Genomic DNA, 21,148 nt, shown 5'->3' with positions numbered 1-21,148 from the left:
TTAGGTTTGATTAGATTATAAACTGAAACTAAAAAAATAGCGACAAACCGACGCGAAACTGTTGCCACAGCAGGAGGACCTTATGCTCAGCAAAGTTTATCTCCATTAGAGCAAAGTGTGGATGAGCTTCTTCACCTTCAGGCGGCTGTAAATCCTACAGGCTTAGCATATAGCTCTAATGAAGTAGAAACTGCGGTAAATAGTAGTGAACATCAGCCAGAAGAGCGCACGACCGAGATTTTTTTAAGAAAACATGTAATGAATTTATTTTTACTTTATTATTGTTATGACGGAATTGAATCTATGATTTTTTTAATTTAATTTAAAAGCATGTAGTCTTTGTAATTTTTATATATTTATTATCTGTGTAATATTGAATTTCAAAGTATTGAATAAAATAAAAGAATGAAATATACTATTCACTGAAGTCCTTATAGATAGTTTCATTTACATCAAAGCATCAGCAATTTGTCTTCTGCGGCGCTCTCCTGGTGAACCATTGCCATTTTTATTAATTGGTTCCAATGGTACAACGGCATCAAAGAAGGTTTCTGCCTCCTCCGGATCACCGATTCTAAATTTTTTACAAATGTTGTGCAAGGCGCAGCATATATTAATAACGGATGTTACTTTAGCAGGATATGTCAAGATTAAACTTGCGCAGTAGTCAAATATTGCGAATACCTAAATAAATAGAGTTCTGATCTCCGTTTTGATGTGCGGCCTCTAAACATGCCTTTAGAGAACCATTGTTCCATACGAACGAATCGTGTGTAGAACCAGCATATCTAGCATCCACAAAACGGATATTCTTATCATGATCACAAGCCTGTAATAAAAATACAATAAAATTTTTATACCAGTTTTTCTGTATTAAATTCATAAAAACTCACAATCATTGCATTTATGCTAAAAAATCCTTTTCTGTTTAGATAGAGGTGTTTGTTTGTGGTAGGAGCATAAATCGCAATATGGGTTCCATCGATGCAGCCTATTACATTTGGTATTCCCGATCTTGAATAAAATTTGCTTCTTGCCTGCTGCTTTTCTTCTTCACTCATATCTACGCTTATATGGGTACGACAAATTTCATTTTCCAAAATGGGTATGATCTCTTTTAAAATAAGGGAAACTGTTAGCTGAGCAAGTCCCAACTGTAATTCATTCCCTATAGCTTGTTAGTAACTGCCATGTGCAAAAAATTTGAGCGCGGCACACAATTTTAACATCGGCGCTATGGAAGACGACATCCGACAATGAAATTTGTCTTTGATTTTATCCAGCACATACATAAATGCATCCTTACTTAACCGAAAGTTTTTTCTTAAATCTGTTAATAAAAACTTATGTAACGTGATATTTGTGTATGCACTTTTATAGCAATAGATACTTACAACACTGAAGAAAGTTCCATGGGATTAGAGTGATCTCTTATGAACCGTCGCTGCCTAAGTAACTTCGTTGTTGTCCTTTCAACATAACTGTCTTCAAAATATAAATCTACGTTGTTAAACATTTTTATTCACTTTTTTAAAATCACAGTAAAATTTCAAAACACACAATAACGAATAAGCGAATAATAAAATTTAAAAACAATAACAATAATACGTCAAATATGTCAATTTCGGATGAACTCGTGTGACATTTCTCAATTATTTTAGTATGGCAACAAAAAAGTTGAGCGAGTGTGTACATTCGCCAGTCACAATATGAACATGGCGAATTTTCGCCTAAAACATTCGACTCGCCAATGCATTTGCTTCGCCAGTGACAGTACCAGCCTTAAACACACTCAAATAATAAAAATGTCAGCTACAACGAGTATAAAGACATACTACTGTGAGAAGGAGAGTGGTGATGCTAGAACAGTAGTGCGAAAGAGTAATATGCTCTGAAAGGATTATTTTTCTAACAATGATGAAAATTGAGCACAACCTAAAAAATGAGTTTAATGTAAATTGGACTTAATCTAGCCATAAAGTATAAACAATGAGTACATCTTTAATAAAAAATACCCAAATCTCAATTTTCGTGAAATCTCAAAATCATTTATTTAACATTTATGTATGTTATTCAGAATATAAAACCAATATTTTATGTTTACTATTTCTATAGCTATCTGACGTCTAGAATATGCTCTGCTGATAGCCGTTTTTTAACCATGACAATTTATCTGTTTCATTATTTTTAATTTTACGTCACGTACTAATTATTTGTCTAGACTAGGATGGCCGGATATTCCTTCTTCTCGTCTTTCTATGGCTCCCAATAAGTGCAGATTTCATTAGAAAGCCGAACCAACTTTTCATACCAGTTTTTATAGTCTGTGAATCTAAAGAGAATCGCAATAGAATCGTTTTCCTCTTCTTTTTCTTCTTCATCTTCTTCTTTATTGGCGTAGACACCGCTTACGCGATTATAGCCGAGTTAACAACAGCGCGCCAGTCGTTTTTTCTTTTCGCTTCGTAGCGCCAATTGGATATTCCAAGCGAAGCCAGGTCCTTCTCCACTTTGTCCTTCCAACGGAGTGGAGGTCTTCCTCTTCCTCTGCTTCCCCCGGCGGGTACAGCGGAGCTGGAGTGTTTTCGTACATCCGGACAACATGACTTAGCCAGCTTAGCCGCTGTCTTTTAATTCGCTGAACTATGTCAATATCGTCGCATATCTCGTAAAGCTCATCGTTCCATCGAATACGATATTCGAATCGTTTTCCGCTTATATAAAATTGTATATTACCAGGTGTATCGGTATGAAATGGGAGTTTTTATACCCTGAACAGGGTATATTAAGTTTGTCACGAAGTTTGTAACACCCAGAAGGAATCGTCGGAGACCCTATAAAGTATATATATAAATGATCAGTATGTCGAGCTGAGTCGATTTAGCCATGTCCGTCTGCCTGTCCGTCTGTCTGTCTGTCTGTATATATACGAACTAGTCCCTCAGATTTTAAGATATCGTTTTGAAATTTTGCAAACGCAAACTTCATTTCTTCATCGGACCATTATAACATATAGCTGCCATACAAACTGAACGATCGGAATCAAATGCTTGTATTGAAAACTTTCACATTTGACAAGATATATTCACGAAATTTTGTATATGTTATTTTCAAAGACAACAATGTAATCTCCGAAGAAAATGTTCAGATCGGTCGACTATAGCATATAGCTGCCATACAAACTGAACGATCGGAATCAAGTTCTTGTATGGACAACTTTCACATTTGACAAGATATATTCACAAAATTTGGTATATATTATTTCTAAAGCAACAATGTAATCTCCGAAGAAATTGATCAGATCGGTTAACTATAGCATATAGCTGCCATACAAACTGAACGATCGGTATCAAGTTCTTGTATGGACAACTTTCACATTTGACAAGATATATTCACGAAATTTGGTATATATTATTTTCTAAAGCAACAATGTAATCTTCGAAGAAAATGTGCAGATGGGTTGACTATAGCATATAGCTGCCATACAAACAGAACGATCGGAATCAAGTTCTTGTGTGGACAACTTTCACATTTGACAAGATATATTCACGAAATTTGGTATATATTATTTTCTAAAGCAACAATGTAATCTCCGAAGAAATTGTCCAGATCGGTTAACTATAGCATATAGCTGCCATACAATCCGAACGATCGGAATCAAGTTATTGTATGGAAAACTTTCACATTTGACAATGTATCTTCACTAAATTTGGTACAGACTATTTTCTAAGGCAACAATGTAATCTCCGAACAAATTAATTAGATCGGTTAACTGTAGCATATAGCTACCATACGAACTGAACGATCGGAATCTAGTGCTGGTATGAAAAACTTTTGCATTTGAGGTAATAGAAAATAGAATAGGTATAAGAAAGCAAACAAAATCAGAAGTTGTCTTATTTTTGCAGTAACCTCATTTGCCTGCAATCAAAGTGTGATCAGCCTCCTTCTGCCTCTACACACTTGTTATTATTTCTCTTAACTATACAACCTTTGAAGCTGCTCACAATCTGCATATGTACATACAAACCCAATCCATATCATTCACAGTGTGTCTGATTCATGGTTGTCATGGTTTTTCAGGTCATGAATATTCCAATGAAATATTCACTTAACGAACGAAATACTGTAAAATTTATGAAAAAGGAAATTTACCGACAAGTTGTTTATTCTTGAGTATGTACAAGTATGTGTATATGTGCTGCAGCACAGTGCTTGTTCGCTTTGAGCTCACTTGATAAGAGTTGAGTGAAAACTAAAACTTTTGACTTTACACACGGGAAAAGTAGCGCAAATAACCAAACAGAGCAGCAGCAGAAGATATGCAAGTTAAGGCAGAGCGTAGCAAAACAAAACAAAAATGCTATCAGCATACAGGGCGCATACTCTACCTTTTGCAAATGCATTCAATTGCATGAAATATTGTACACAAACAAATGGTGCTTGGAATGAGAGTAAAGCATGAAATGGAGACACAAACCTACACACACTTTGGCGTATACTCGCAACCATATACATATAGACTCAAAAATTTTCGTGTATTGGGTGCAAAATAATTTAAAAAATAACTAATACAAACACTAAGAAACGGCAGTAAAAGAGAGTATTAAAAAGTAATAAGAGTTGTTAATAGCCATGCAAAAAAAAAAAAGAAAAAACATTAAAGTACTACTTAAGCTGCGGTAAAGTTTACTGTGAAGCAGCAAACAAGCACGCAAAATAGATTATTGGAGTTGTGTAATTTTGTATTATTTATGATGGTAGGAGAATGTTTTTAATATGATAGTTCTCACTCAAAGTTTGAAAATTAGCAGTAATGATGTTCGATATACATATATCAGATTTTCCATTAAAATTTATTAACCTTTAAATAATGAGAAAGATAGCAACTCACGCTTACCAAAGCTCTTACACATTCAGAGAATTTTTAAAACCAATACTTTAAACATTTTACAACAAATACAAACTCATACAAACATATACAGTGTGCGACAAAACTAAAGCACGGAATCTGCCTTGTCGGTATTTAACCGAATAAAATCATAAAGTAAGCATTACGTGATGTTTTATTGATTTGTATTATTAGTTCATGTATTCTTCTTTTAAAATTAGTAAAAATTAAACAAATTAACTTACTAAAATATTATATAAAATTAAATATATGAAGAACTCCAAAAATCTGGTGCGACAAGGGAATGCAATAGGATAAATTCATCATATAAACAGTATAATGGACAAATATAAGCATAAAAATATTTCTCAGAATATTAATGCTGCCACATGTTGCAGAAGAAATGGCTTTAAAATGGAGTTATCAACATGACAACGACCAGAAACACACTGCTATTTGTGCAAAACAGTGGTTTGTTGATAACAGGAATGAGGTTTTGAAGCGACTCGCACAATCACCTGATCTCAATCCCATAGAGAACTAATGGTAAATTGTAGATCGAAAATCAGACTTGAGAATTGTAAAAATAAGGCCGTTTTATACATTCAAGTGAAGGTAGCATGGAAAAGCATTTCCTGGGACACATCAAATAAATTAATTGAGTCCATGCCTAGCCGATGTGCAACTGTATTGAAAAATAAGGGATACGCAACCAAATATTGAAAGACATAAATTTTTCAATCATAAAACCATTTCGTGCTTTTGTTTTGTCGCACCAAATTTTGGAGTTTTTCATATATGGTATTTTATATATTTTTTTAATAAGTTAATTTGTTTAATTTTTACTAATTTTAAAAGAAGAATACATGAACTAATAATACAAATCAATAAAACATCACGTAATGCCTAATTTATGATTTTATCCAGTTAAATACCGACAAGGTAGATTCCGTGCTTTAGTTTTGTCGCACACTGTATGACTGGTGTCAAAATTCAAAAATAAAGCACAACAACTCAAAAACGCATCTTTTATGAGGAATGTCGTAGAAACTTTGTTTCCAAAACAACACACCATTTCTTATGCTAAGCTTCGAACCAAAAGCGTAGAGCCATCACCAACAGAGTACATATACATATTGGCCATAGCCGCAAAAATTAGGCGGGTATTGTCACTTGCGAAGCGAATGAAAATTTTGGCGAGTTTCGCCGTGGCGAATTGTAAGTTGCGAATCTGTAACGAATTCGCCAGAAAATGGCGAACGAGTGGCGAAAATAAATTTCTGGTATTGCCGCTTGCGAAAAAACGGCATTCGCTTCGACATTACTGTCAAAATTTAACGAATGCATTTTTTATTCGCTATTTGAAATGGAAAGGACGTAAGTAAATTTTGATCTTTATTTGAGCAATTGTAATTATTTAATTATATTTAACAAAACGATACTTCTAGAACAAAACGTACAACAACGCAGCAATTCCAAAAATTGGTTGCGTTAATGGAAAATAATCCGGACGTCGCCAGAGGAATGGGGAATTTTGGAGCGACAAAGAAAAGCAGGGCAGAGCAATGGGACCTGTTCGCTGCCGAACTCAATGCCATTGGTCCACCATTGCGAAACGGGCGCGAGTGGAATAAGGTAAAAATTTAATTAATTTGTTTGGTTGAAGTTACTTATGTGTAGCATTTAGGTTTGGTTGGATTATAAACAGAAACTAAAAAAAAAAATAGCGACAAACCGACGTGAAACTGTTGCCACAGGAGGAGGACCTTATGCTCAGCAAAGTTTATCTCCATTGGAGCAAAGTGTGGATGAGCTTCTTCACCTTCAGGCGGCTGTACATCCTACAGGCTTGGCATATGGCTCTAATGAAATAGAAAGTGCGGTAAATTGTAGAGAAATTCAACCAGAAGAGCGCACGACCGAGGAAACACAACGAGCCATAGATTTAACTTCGCAATCCTCAAGCAGCCGTCCTAGAATGACAGTAGAGGAACGTGAAGTAATTCGGATGAAAGCGTTGGAAAAGCAAGCCGAAGTCCAAGACAATCTTTCCAACAAAATGGCAAGAATGGAAAAAAAAAATTGATGAAGTTGCAAGGTATACAAGAAAAATATATGAATTGAAACAGGAAGAAATTAAATTAATGAAAATTAAAGAAGAAAGGAAGAAGGAAGAAAATTTAGAGAAAAAAAAAGACATAGAGAAAAGATGGAAATAAAACTACAAATTTTAAAATTAAAAATGCAAAAAAAATAGGGTAAATAGGGTGCTTGTAAATAGATTGAATTTAGTTTATAGTTTATTTCATAAGAATGTGATGATTTTTTTTAATTTCATATTTTAACTTGAATTGATATTTTTTTTAAGAAAACATGTGATGAATTTATTTTGACTTTATTATTGTAAGTGACGGAATTGAATCTGTGATTTTTTTAATTTAATTTAAAAGCATGTAGTTTTTGTAATTTTTATATATTTATTATCTGTGTAATATTGAATTTCAAAGTATTGAATAAAATAAAAGAATGCAATATATTATTCACTGAAGTCGGGATAGTTTCATTTACATCAAAGCATCAGCAATTTGTCTTCTGCGGCGCTCTCCTGGTGAACCATTGCCATTTTCATTAATTGGTTCCAATGGTACAACCATCAAAGAAGGTTTCAGCCTCCTCCGGATCACCGATTCTAAATTTTTTACAAATGTTGTGCAAGGCACAGCATATATTAATAACGGATGTTACTTTAGCAGGATCGTAGCGCATTTTTCTATCACTCAGAAGACATCTGAAACGGCATTTCAAAACTCCAATCGTACGTTCAACAACATTTCTCGCTTTCGAGTGCTTTTTATTAAAAATTGACTCCTAGTTCCAGATTCTGCATGACGGAAAGGTGTTAATAAATAAGGGCTTAGTGGGTATCCGGAGTCACCTGCAAATATTTTATTGTTTTCAATATTGATATGTATGTCAAGATTAAACTTGCGCAGTAGTCAAATATTGTGAATACCTAAATAAATAGAGTTCTGATCTCCGTTTTGATGCGCTGCCTCTAAACATGCCTTTAGAGAACTATTGTTCCATACGAACGAATCGTGTGTAGAACCAGCATATCTAGCATCCACAAAACGGATATTCATATCATGATCACAAGCCTGTAATAAAATACAATAAAATTTTTATACCAATTTTACTGTATTAAATTCATAAAAACTCACAATCATTGCATTTATGCTAAAAAATCCTTTTCTGTTTAGATAGAGGTGTTTGTTTGTGGTAGGAGCATAAATCGCAATATGGGTTCCATCGATGCAGCCTATTACATTTGGTATTCCCAATCTTGAATAAAATTTGCTTCTTGCCTGCTGCTTTTCTTCTTCACTCATATCTACGCTTATATGGGTACGACAAATTTCATTTTCCAAAATGGGTATGATCTCTTTTAAAATAAGGGAAACTGTTGGCTGAGCAAGTCCCAACTGAAATTCATTCCCTATAGCTTGTTGGTAACTGCCATGTGCAAAAAATCTGAGCGCGGCACACAATTTTAACATCGGCGTTATGGAAGACGACATCCGACAATGAAATTTGTCTTTGATTTTATCCAGCACATACTTACATAAATGCGCCCTTGTTTAAGCGGAAATTCGCAACAAATCTACAAATACGTGCACATTGAACAAAAACTTCTTATTATTCGTTATAATTATCGTGTTAGGTAGCTCTGTAGGATTAGAATTATCTCTAATAAAACGGCGCTGTCGAAGAAGATAATTTCGCGTTTCCACATCGTAATTATCCTCAAAATACAGATCCGCGTTAATAAACATATTTTCGAATTTCATTTGATATAATAATAAATATTTTTAAGTATAAATGACACAAATGTCAAATTCGGATGAACGCGCTACTTTTTTCATGAATGGCAACGACATATTTTAGCGAATACGTTCATTCGCCATTCACAATGCAAATTTAGGGTATGTTCGCCAAAGCGTTCGCTTCGCCAAATAAATTCGCTTCGCAAGTGACAATACCCGTGTTAAAAGCAGCAAACGCCTGGATTAGATAGCATTCTAAACAGAGCCCTAAAGGAAGCCATGACTCTGAAACCTAAATTATTCGTAAAAATGTACAATGCGTGCTTAAAAGAAGGGTTATTTCCCGACCCATGGAATGTACAGCGATTGGTACTACTTCCTAAACCAAAAAAGCCTCCGGAGGAACCATCTTCATATCGACCTCAGTGCATGCTTGACACTATTGGCAAAGTATATGAAAGTATAGTTACAAATCACTTAGAGTTAGTAATCCAGAAAGCCAGTGGATTATCAGAAATACAATATGGCTTTATGAAAAAGATCTCCACCATTGACATCTTAACTGATGTCGTTGGCACTGCGAAATGCGCAGTAAGTGGCAAGCGATGGAAAGGTGAAACAAAAAAATATTGAGCGCCGGTCACCCTGGATGTGAAGAATGACTTTAACTCAGCAAATTAGGTAAACATAATCAAGGCTCTGTATGACATAAGCGCTTCTCAATATCTTATGGAAATTGTTATAAGTTATTTTGAGAACAGGCGACTATTATTCGAGACAGATAAAGGCACCAAGAGCTACTTGATTTCGAGTGGAGTACCGCAAGGCTCGGTACTAGGCCCCCTTCTATGGAACATAATGTATGATGGGATGCTAAGAAGACACCAACCGAAAGCTATTAAATTAGTTGCATACGCAGACGACCTTATTGTGGTAGCAGTGGCTAAACCCCTCGACGACCTCCGGAGCAAATGCAATGAGTGCATAAACGGTGTCAATGAGTTTAGTACTGGCTGAGCAAAAGACAGAAGTTTTGCTTATAAGTACAAGAAAAGTGGAAGAAAGAATATCTCTCACCGTAGGGGAGTGCGAGATTCATTCATAGCCTCACCTGAAATATCTGGGAGTACTAGAAAAGGTTTCAAGACCGGAGCATACTCTTGTAGAACCGCCAAAGGTGATCTAGTCACCGATGCCCAGAGCATACTTAAATAAAGGGGAGGGAACACTTCTCCAGCCTGCTGAATGGCAGTGAACGTACAACGCCAGGAGAAGGCGAACCCGATTCGCCAATCGATGACGATGGAGCAGACGTTTCATTGCCCGACCATGAAAAAGTTTGAATAGCAATTACCCGTCCCAAGTACAACAAAGTGGAGGGGGTCGAGCTATTCAAACACGACGGCAAAGAACTGATAAGGAGCATGCATCAGCTTCTTTGTAAAATATGGTCAGACGAAAACATGCCCAACGATTGGAATTTAAGTGTGCTATGCCCAATCCACAAAAAGGGAGACCCCACAATCTGCGCCAACTACCGTGGGATAAGCATTCTTAACATCGCGTATACGGTTCTATCGAGCGTATTGTGTGAAATATTAAAGCCCACCGTCAACAAACTGATTGGACCTTATCAGTGTGGCTTTAGACCTGGCAAATCAACAACCGACCAGATATTCACCATGCTCCAAGTCTTGGAAAAAAACCGTGAAAGGCGAATCGACACACACCACCTCTTCGTCGATTTCAAAGCTGCTTTCGACAGCACGAAAAGGAGCTGCCTTTATGCCGCGATGTCTGAATTTGGTATCCCCGCAAAACTAATACGGCTGTGTAAACTGACGTTGAGCAACACCAAACGCTCCGTCAGGATCGGGAAGGACCTCTCCAAACCGTTCGATACCAATCGAGGTTTCAGACAAGGCGACTCCCTGTCGTGCGACTTCTTCAATCTGCTGCTGGAAAAAATAATTCGAACTGCAGAACTTAATCGAGCAGGTACAATCTTTATGTAGATAAATCTTCTGACCGTGTGTTTGTAATTGAACTGCTAAACGGTTGGACTGATTTTGATGAAATTTTGTGTGTGTGTTTAAGGAGATTTGAGAATGGTTCAGATTCACAATTTGGTCCACTGGAAAATGTTTTTTTAAATTAATTTTTAATTTGTAATTAATTGCTAATTTTGGAATGTTTTGCATTGGATCCAATAGATTTCGCTACCATCGCAGGTAAGGACATAGGATACCTTTTATCTCTTTATGTCAAAATTTAAAACAACTCATAAATACAAAAATTATATTTAAATCATAAGCATTTGTTCAAAATTTATATTTGTAGGAATCATTTGAATATATGCGTACACTTTTAAACAGATTCTTCCTCAAAAATAAAACTATTACCAAGTGTTTGGAATAGTAGAAAAGAACTACAACCAAATATGCAGTAAAATAGATTATAACTTGCTCAGTAATCAAGCGTTGAGTATGTATTATACCACGTGCATCCCAAAAGGCTGATATTAAAACCTTTCCATCTGACTTTTCGTCTTTCCACGCCTGAGAACCGGTTCATTATGTGCAGTCCACTAGAATGACCGTCGATTGGACTTCAGTGGGAAATGATAGAGTTATGTTTCAATTGTCACACACCAACGCAAAAATTCGGTTTTATTACGATTAAAGAGCGCTCAAGCACTTCTCAGAATCAGTTATTCGTTGTTTTTGTTGAATTATGAACATGCGAGGCACCCACTTTGCACAGAGCTTTCGCCTCTATAAGCTTAGCAAATATCTTGTCATCGGTGGATTTCCCTGAGCCCAAATTCAACAGTATTTTCCCCCAAAAAGCAATGCTTTATTAACACTCGAAATGCCTCTCACGTCACTTTTGACAGTCATAACTTTGAAGTCGTAGATAATTTCGTCTATCTTGGCTTCGCTTGGATTATCCAATTGGCGCCACGTAGCGAAAAGAAAAAACGACTTGCGCGCTGTTGTTAACTCGGCTGTAATCGCGTAAGCGGTGTCTACGCCAGTAAAGAAGAAGAATAGTAGACCCAAGACTCAAATTTAAGGAAGGAAAGCGAATAAAATCCTGAGTGCGTTATCAAGAATGATGGCAAATAAAGGCTGCGGGCGTTCCAACCGGCGTTTTTTACTCGCAAAGGTAATGAGATCGGTTAGGTAATATGCGGCTACAATATGGATCCAGGCGCTAGGCATCAAAACATATGCCAGACAAATAAACACGATGCACAGGCTCTCGGCACTAAGAGTAATCAGTGTTTTGCGAACAATTTCAAGTGATGCTGCTGAAGTAATCGCCAGTATGATCCACATTGACATCCAGGGTAACGAATACGAGCAAGTATACAAATTGTCATAGCCGTCAATTGGAGCTAAAAGAGAAGAGAGAGTCAAAAAGACAATAGTGAACTGATATTGGTGGTTCCGACAAATAAATAGCTCTTTGGGAAAAAGGTACGTTTGCAATGTTATATCTCAAACGACAACTCAAAAACTGAAGGAAGTAGTTTGCGTATATATAGACAGATAAATGTAAACACAGATGCACATGACGAAATCGGCTCAGATAATAATGCTGCCCATTTATACATATACAAGGTCTGTCGCAAACGAAACAGAACTTTTTAAATATAACTGTTTCTGGTAGCGCCTCCTATTGGTGGGTATATGAAATAAAAAGTTTTATCTCTTGTTGACATTTCGTAAGTATTTTAAGACAATTGGATAACTACAATCGATGTTATCGATCAAAAAGTGATAGCAGTTTTTGGTCATCGGTCGTAAAATGCAAAGAGAAAATATCAAATATTATTTTAAACTTGGGAAAACGTTTACTGAAACATTTCAAATGATGAAAATAGTTTATGGTGATCAGTGCCAATCCCGGAGTAATGTGCTTGAGTGGTTTAAGCGATTCCAAGAAGGTCGTGAGGACCTCTGTGACGATCAGAAGTCGGTCGTCTTCAGAAGTCAAAAATAAATTTGGAAAACTTCATTTGCCCATGAAAGGACACTGGTTTCAGGACATTTCAGCTATCCAAAAGGCGACGACCGATAAATGCTAATTGACCGGGCTAAACGCTGTATCGAAACACAAAGAAACTACTTTAAATAAAAAAATATAACTTTTGAAAATTATTAATTTTTTGTTGTTTTTTTTAGGTCTTGTTTCTTTTGCGACAGACATTGTATATGTGCATTAGGGTGTTTTTTTTTTGAACTATTAATTTTTTTCAGTCCCGTCACGAAATTTCCTTGGAAGTACCCTAAAAAAATCCCCTGACAATTTTAGCCCTTAATATTAACATTAAGAACTGGACCAAAGCATGTAAAAATTTTCCATACAAAATACACTACAATCGTGATTTTTTATCTTTAAATTCCTACAGATCAGAGGAATTTTATGGCATCGCTATGACTTTAGGCGCATATTTCTCAGAATTGAACTCTCTGCAAAAGTGCCCTTTGCAACAAAGTCGAAACTCACACCGGCGAGGTAGTACGGGGGTCTAAGCCCGATTTTTCCACGAATTTCACATTTTTTTGTATATATCTCGTATAATATACATATATAGTACATATATATTTTCGGGGAGTTACAAACATCGTTCCAAACGCAATATACGTAGTTCAGGTATGACAACTTTTTAAAGTGATGAGCTATGCGAAAATATTAAATAAATTCATTAGTCCTGAATATGATTGCTCTTGTCTAAGTACGATTGCTTGTGCTTAGCTATGGCAATCCAGCAGAAAGATGATTTCTTGTCTTATCATCGAAGTTGAAGAAATGGAAAACATTTTTTTTTCCTGTTAATAACAGTCTTCCTGATTTTATTTCTCTTTTATTTTTTACATCCGTATATTGATCAAATGGAAATACATAGCTATTCGGTGAGCAGTTTGAGCTTCTATGATCCTGCCCGTTCTCAAATGGAGTATGTTTGCTGCTATGTGAGTAATATGTGTTAGTATATAGCCACAATTCATTTTATTGTGTCACCGATTGCAAACCACTGCATACTCCGACCATACGAGGTATGACAATTAAGTAATGAGACTGATTCCATAAAAACCGTATATTTGAAAATTATTCTACAACTCTGCATCCCCTTCAAAGTAGTCCCCTTGAGGAGCTATATAGCGATTCCAGTGCGTTTTCCATGATTCGTAACATTTCTAGAACGCTTTGACTGGGATGTCCGCGAGCACCCTCGTCACGGCCGCCTGGATGTCCGTAATCGACTCAAAATGGGTTCGTTTGACCACCGATTTTGTTTTAAGAAACAAAAAAAGTCACCCTGTGACATGTCGGGCGAATAAGGTTGCTGTTGCAACACGGCGATCCCATTAGAGGCCAAATACTGGGACACGCTGAGGGCGGTGTCGCACGCCGCGTTGTCCTGATGAAGGATCCAGTTACGAGCGATGTCTGTTTTTCATCCCAAAATTGTCGGTTAAAATTTTTTTGACCGTTTCACGGTTCATACTCAGTTCCGAGCCCAACATTCGTACTGTTAAACGCCGATCTTCACGGATTAATGTGCGAGCACGCTGCGCATTCGCGTCAGTCCGCAGCTCGACTGGTCTCCCACTCCACGCCTCGTCTTCCACGCTTTTACGCCCCTCCTTAAACTCTTTGTGCCATCGAAACACCTGGACACGACTAAGAGCACTATCACCATACACTCTTACAATTTTTGCGTACGTTTCCGAAGCTGTTTGAAATCTTTGGAAGAACTAAAACAACAACGCACCAGTACGAAGAAAAATATCAGACGTATTAAAAATGTCATCGATGCTAGCTTACGACCAGGTGGAAATGTAATTTCACTGGCTGAACACAAATGCCGTTTAGATATCTTGGAGTCATATTTTAATCAGGTTCTCTCAATTCAAACTGACATCGAAATATTGGTTGCCAATCGCAACTGGCAGATGATGACAACGTTTCATTTTCGGATACAACTTGCGTGGTACAAGCAAGTTCAAAACTCCCACCATTTAATCTTCCTACGTATGATGGCAAGTATTAACAAATATTAAAAAATTCAACCATTTAAGAAATTGTCCCAAGGTCAAGCCTTAGAAACTGTAAATACGTTTCAGGTGCCAAATGAAAACTACCCAAAGGTGTTAGAACGATTGAAGGTACGTTATGATAACAAAACACTAATTTTCTTAGAGGAATAAATTAACTATTTGATTTACCAGCCGTTATGAAACCAAATGCCTTTAGGCTAAGAGGTTTGAATGATAAAGCTTCTGCAATTTGTGGTTTCTTGACATAACTAGGTAGTGACAGGCAAATTTCTCAAGCTATGCTAATTTATCTAATCTTGTGGAAGTCTGATGAAAAGACCAACAAAAGATCGAAAGAGTCGCTAGATTTCAGAATGCTGCCGTCATGGGAAGATTTCATCACAGTTTTGGAAAGACACTGTCAATATCTGGAGTCACTCGACAACACGCATGGTAGTACTTCGCCAGCTTCACTACTTTTAGTCAATTTATAAAAAATAAATAAAAAATAGCCCATATCCGATGTAATTTATGGAGTTAATGCTGTTTATGTAGCTGGTTATTACTGTCGGTGGTTTGTCTTTTCTCCTTTAAGACTCTAAATACCCCTGTTTTAGTCAATTATCGCATTAATATGAAGAAATTGAAATTGAATATCAATAACGGACTATTTCATGGACCTCTTTAATGACTTTATTAGTTTCTACTGCGGTGTTTGTTGCAACAATTTAGTGCCTGGTAATTCGTGCCAAATTTGGAAACAACCTCTGCGGACGGCATTTCGGGGCCCTATTATCACTTGGTGTTTTTATTTTATGGAGAAATTCATGAAAGTTTTGCAATTTGTGAGTATTTACAATTTCTTATATCTTTCAACTCGTTTTTTCTAAGAAATAGTAAAAGTTCCCTTACTTTTAAAAATGAAAGAAATGCAAACATCATCGATGTCGACTCCGAACATATTTGTATAACAATGTGTTTTTGTGTCCTAAATATATGTGCTTATAAAACGGTTTAACAATCAGTACGAATTTCTTGATAAATACTTAAATATAACGAAATATTGCGATAGAGGTAGGGTTAATCTTAGATAGACCAGTTCCTCTCTAATATATTTCAAAAATTAAAATGTTTACATACTCTTGAAAAATACCCCTTACAACCATAGATTTTTAAGGTTCATGTCATTAAATTATGCAAATTTAGTTTACAAATTTACCGATATTCTCGTATTAAATGGTCCAAAGGCACTATGGCACACATATTTGCTATCTGGGGTCTTGAAGAGGTAAATTTTGATTTAAGTATTTTTAGACGACAATTGTCTAATTTAAGTATGAAGGTATTACTATATTTGTGATAAATTAAATGATATCTATATTAATATCTAATTCATCCATTATTAGAGGAAATAATCTGGCGTATTTCTAACCTTATTTAAATGGAATTGAACTCGTTTAACCTGGTGTCGAACTTAGTAATGCTATGGGTAACAAAACCTTCACAACGACATTTCAACTTGTGAAGGCTCTTTTACCTCACTAAATGCCAGATAGCGATTTTCTGATGTATTATTGTAGTTGCACTATTCGGACTTTTTTTGCTTCCCGTTTATGGTATCTAATCTTCACAGCTATTCTCTCCTACGACTGTATCATGTTGTCTCTCTGACAAAAACAAACATTTGATATTGAATGAACTTTCAACCAAAACTCAAACTCAACGTTTACGTGGCAAACAAGCGTTCTTCACAATTATGCTCCTTCCTTATACTCGCACACTTCTTATCTTCAACTCTCCACAACTTCGCAAAAATAAATTATGTGGAGCCGAATTGAAAGTATTACAACTATATATGTATGTGTGTGTGTTATCTTGTGTGTAGAGCCTGTGGTTTGCATTTACGAACTTGTGGCCTATACACGCACGCACTCATATTCCAATACAGCTGCTGCCACTTTGGCACACAACAAAAGTGTACGTGTGCTACACAGTAAGCACTATTGCACGTGTGCATGTTTTCACAACTGCGTGTTTTTGTAGCTATGTAGATGTCTACCAATACACACGCACCCCTACAACCCTGCAAAAATTCCATAACCGATTCTCAAACACATTCAAGCATTTTTACCAATACATAAAAAAGCATGTTGAAAATTTGTAGTAATGATTGGCAAAAAGAAACAACATCAAACTTTCACATTATGCTTTATTCATTCGCGCATATTGTGTGCATAGGAATGGAGCAATGTTTCATTTTACCGAAAAAGACCAAAACGAAGAAAATGGTGTTGCCCAATCGACAAAATCAATTAATTTGCAAAGCTTTTTTAAAAATTCGGGCATATTAGAAGAAGAGAAAGCAATTCCACCTGTTGTGGCATTTATTTTCATGTCAGTGGCAGCACGACATATGTATCACAATTAATTGCATATTTACAAGTGAACGCGAAAGCCGCAAAAAGACGCGCGAGTGAATTAACGAGAACAAAACAATTACATCAGGTGAGTAAAGTGATATTATTTATACAAAAAATGAAGAGGAAAACATTTTATAATGAAATGTGCAAAGTTAAAAAGGTGTGTGAAAGAAGTTCAGTGCGATACGAAAGTTTATCGGAATTTGCGCGTGCTGATGGGGAAGATGGCGAAGCTGCCGCGGCTGCGCTACATTCTACTCCTGAAGATTCTTTCTCATTTTCCGGCTCAGAATGCCAGTCGGAAAATGAAGTTGTTTCAAGTGCAAAAAAATGCAAGCATTTAAAGTTATGGGCAATTAAAAATAATGTGTGTAATTTTGAATTTAGCTGCTATTTTTGTGCACACAGGTGTATATCAATTATTACTATCTACATATGTACATATTTCAGATAATTAATAAAACTGATGTCATGGCCCACCACAAAATCGTGCGAGAGACGAAAGGTGCAGCAGACAGTGTGCCGCATCTAGGGAGAAAGTTGCGAAGACTTTCACACCGAACTGGCAGTTCTTATGCCAATGCAGACCTTGGATGCGGTCTTTGATTTGGAGGAGAAGATATTAGAAAAAATTATGAAGATGCAGTTGTGAGTATTGTTTTTGTTTTTTTTTCTTAGAGTACACATGTTTATGAATTAACAAAATCACAAATGTCTTTGCAGATAACATATCTTTTCACTTTAAAGGGCACTTCTGGGGATATTGGCGAAGTTATGAAGCGAGTTTTTGGCGACGAAGTCCTCAGTTTGTTCAATTGGGATGGGAGGTGCGGGAAGAAATCGCTTTCAGAATTAAAAATAGTTAGCGTGGCTCTATTTGGTAATTCATACTTTTGTTAACTTTATTTACCAAGTTTTCTGTTAATATGTTTTATTTGTTTCAGAAATTTTCAAACTGCATGGACGCATCGACTTCGAAAAGGAAGTCCGAAAGAGCGTTGAGCAAAGCCACAACAGGCAAAAGCAAAAACGCTATTTGCTGAACAAAAAAAACTTATAACAAGATTGTAAATTTTTCTTAAAATACTAATATAAAAGAAAACATACAAAAAAAATGGATTTTTATTTCTAAATATATTTTGCGGTATTCCATTATGGCAAGTAAAAAACCTTAGTATTTCACTTTGTATTTAACTGCAAAATGACGGTCAAAAAAATTGTCAAATCACTTAACTAAAAAAAAATCAAAAAAATTAAAGTTGATATTGAAAATATTTAACATATTTTTTTAACGAAATAAATTTTTATTTATTTTCATATTCTATTTTTGCTTGCTTTTCTTTAATTTTTTATTTCCGTATTCCTTTTACTTTATAGCTTCAGATGCCTCTATTGTATCCATCAAATGTACACACAACTATGTAGGCATAAAGAATTAACAGCTTATTAGCTTGAACAAATATGTAGCAGTCGGAACAACGCTGCCGAGTGTCACGACAACTGCACTAAATATGTATATATAGGGTGCGTATATTTGCGTTATCTGTGCGAAAATGAGCTTCGAACAACGATCAATCAAAATCCGTGATCACCGGAAATTCCGTCGAAACTGTGCGTGAATTCATCAAAAATCAGCCGAAATCATCATTGAAATTCATGGAAATGGATTTTAACATCTCCAAGACATCAAATTATCGCGTTTTGAATGAACATTTGGGCTTACGAAATGTGTGTGCACGGTTTGTTCCGCACAAATTGATTGACGACCAAAAATTTCTCAGAATCCACCATTCGAAGGACATCATTAAAGAGGTCAAAAAGGACAAAAACTTCCTTTACAATATTGTGACTAGTGACGAAATGTGGTATTTCCAATATGATCCGGAAGCGAAACGCCAGCTTGCTGAATGAAAGGCACCGGAAGAGCCGAAATCCAAAAAATCGCGCATAGAGAAGTCAAAAGTGAAGATAATGCTGATTTGTTATTATGATTCCAATGGTATTGTCCACAAAGAATTTGTTCCACCCGGCCAAAACATTAATGCGGTATTCCACCTTGGAGTTTTGAAGCGTTTGGTGAGCCATCTTCGACGTGTTGGGCCCGAATATCGCGAAGACGAAAGTTGGTGTTTGTGGCACGATAATGCGCCATCTCATCTATCGAGGCTTGTGACCGATTATTTGACCAAAAATCACATTTTAACGATTAACCACTCCCCGCATTCACCTGATATGGCGCCGTACGACTTGTTCCTTTTTTTAAGTTCTGTTTACTTTGGAACGCACCTTGTATTCTGAACAATTTTGCCTAAGAGACTATGGCTCTAAAATCCTTAAATTTGCTGGCTCGAAACCGGGTTTAGATCTTACTCTCTTAAGAAATGTTGGTCGGAATGATCCGTAAAAGAATTCCCCCATCGACCCACACTAATATATATATATATGTATATATATGTATGTACTTAAGTGTTTGTTGTTTTTTCGTTTCGTGCCAAATTAGTTTGCTGTTGAATTGGAGGAGTAAACAAATCAATTTATCAAGCAGTAATACATAGCTGAAATTAGCACATGTTCGTTGCTTAAGTCTTTTGTTTGACTTTTAGCATCTACTTAAGTGGCATACACATGCAAACTTGTGCTTGTGTGCTTTTCTTAAAATACATTATTTTGTTTTAACAAGTACGTGTTTAAAAGCTTTGAGCTGATTGTTTAATCTTTGTGTGTGTTTTCGTTTTTTTGCAAAGGCCTGCAGTTGCAACAATTTTGTGCGATATTTCCATTTTAGTTGTCAGTTTTGAACAATTTTAGTAAAGTATTGTAATTTCTTAACTTATATACTCGAAAATGGAGCATGGAGTCATGTATAGAAGTTCAGGCAATCACCGCCGTCCAAGAAATGCGATGGACGGGACAAGGACAGAGACGAGTAGATCTTTGTGGCATTTACTAAAGTGGCCAGGAAAGCCAGTTTGGCGCAGAATTCGCGGTGGGAGAGTGACTCCCACGCCCCGACGGAAGAGAAGGACGATGTGACCAAAGATCACATGAGCGCTTGGAGCGCGCCTATGAGAGCTGCCCCCGCCACGATGTCAAAATCGTACTTGGCGAGTTTACCGCCAGCGTGGGCAAAGAAGGTATCTTTGGCACTACGGTCGCTAAATTCAGCTTCCACGAAACATCCCCAAATGGGTCGATGAGTCGATGATCAACTGCGCCGAGGCCCGAAATATGGTTATCTGTGGTACTAGACTCCAGCACAAAAAAATACATCAAGCTATCTGGCTGCTTCCGGATCGAAAAGCCACCAATCAGGTCGATCATGTTGTGATAGACGGAAGGCACGTCTCCAGTGTTCGAGACGTGCGTACGCTCCGAGGTCCTAACGAGGTCGACTCGGACCACTACCTTGTTGCAGCCAAGATTTGCACCCGCCTCTGTGCCGCAAAAAGCGCACGTCAACAAGCAAAAGGCAGCCGAATGATTTTCTTCTCAGCTTGGACTCCTGCTCTTTGAGAGCACTCGTCAACAAGTCGGTATAAGGCAACTGTTGGACGGCATTTCAAACTCCTCACGTACTGCTGCTACCGAAATCATTGGTTTTAGAAAAATGCATAAGAACAGCTGGTACGACGAGGAGTGCAGTGTCGCAGCGTAGAGAAAGCAGACTGCCTACCTCGCAACGTTACGATCGACCACAACACGTGTGGGATGGGATAGATAAAGAAAGTTGAAGAGGGAAGCGAGACGAATCTGCAGACAGAAAAAGAAAAAAACCGAAATGTGTGGGTGCGAAGAGCTTGATAAGCTGGCCGACAGGGGTAATGCTTGAAAATTCTACGAAAAAATGCGGCGGCTTACAGAAGGTTTCAAGTGTTTTAATGACCGATGCCCAGAGCATACTTAAATTATGGAGGGAACACCTCTCCAGCCTGCTGAAGGGCAGTGAACACACAACGCCAGGAG

At 36.8% G+C, this 21,148-nt stretch overlaps 1 protein-coding gene and 2 long non-coding RNA genes across 3 annotated transcripts; 2 read left to right on the top strand and 1 right to left on the bottom strand.

Moving 5' to 3' along the window:
- The first annotated feature begins 6,194 nt into the window (after positions 1-6,194).
- On the top strand, positions 6,195-7,203 carry LOC126754622 (myb-related transcription factor, partner of profilin-like). The gene is made up of 3 exons (XM_050466731.1): positions 6,195-6,268; positions 6,340-6,526; positions 6,579-7,203. The coding sequence occupies exons 1-3, from the start codon at positions 6,258-6,260 to the stop codon at positions 6,975-6,977; spliced, it is 597 nt and encodes a 198-aa protein (XP_050322688.1). The 5' UTR covers positions 6,195-6,257; the 3' UTR covers positions 6,978-7,203.
- A 554-nt stretch (positions 7,204-7,757) lies between these two features.
- LOC126754686 (uncharacterized) lies at positions 7,758-8,228 on the bottom strand. Its single transcript, XR_007666358.1, has 3 exons — positions 8,113-8,228; positions 7,905-8,049; positions 7,758-7,826 (listed from the first exon to the last, which is right to left on the bottom strand). It is a non-coding gene; the product is annotated as an uncharacterized LOC126754686 (long non-coding RNA).
- An 8,904-nt stretch (positions 8,229-17,132) lies between these two features.
- On the top strand, positions 17,133-18,240 carry LOC126754681 (uncharacterized). The gene is made up of 3 exons (XR_007666351.1): positions 17,133-17,270; positions 17,909-18,065; positions 18,130-18,240. It is a non-coding gene; the product is annotated as an uncharacterized LOC126754681 (long non-coding RNA).
- The last annotated feature ends 2,908 nt before the right edge of the window (positions 18,241-21,148 follow it).

Source organism: Bactrocera neohumeralis, chromosome 4 (assembly GCF_024586455.1).
Source record: "Bactrocera neohumeralis isolate Rockhampton chromosome 4, APGP_CSIRO_Bneo_wtdbg2-racon-allhic-juicebox.fasta_v2, whole genome shotgun sequence".
Lineage (NCBI taxonomy): Eukaryota > Metazoa > Arthropoda > Insecta > Diptera > Tephritidae > Bactrocera > Bactrocera neohumeralis.
The sequence above is the reverse complement of the archived record's forward strand: the minus strand, read 5'-3'. Positions and strand labels throughout refer to the sequence as shown.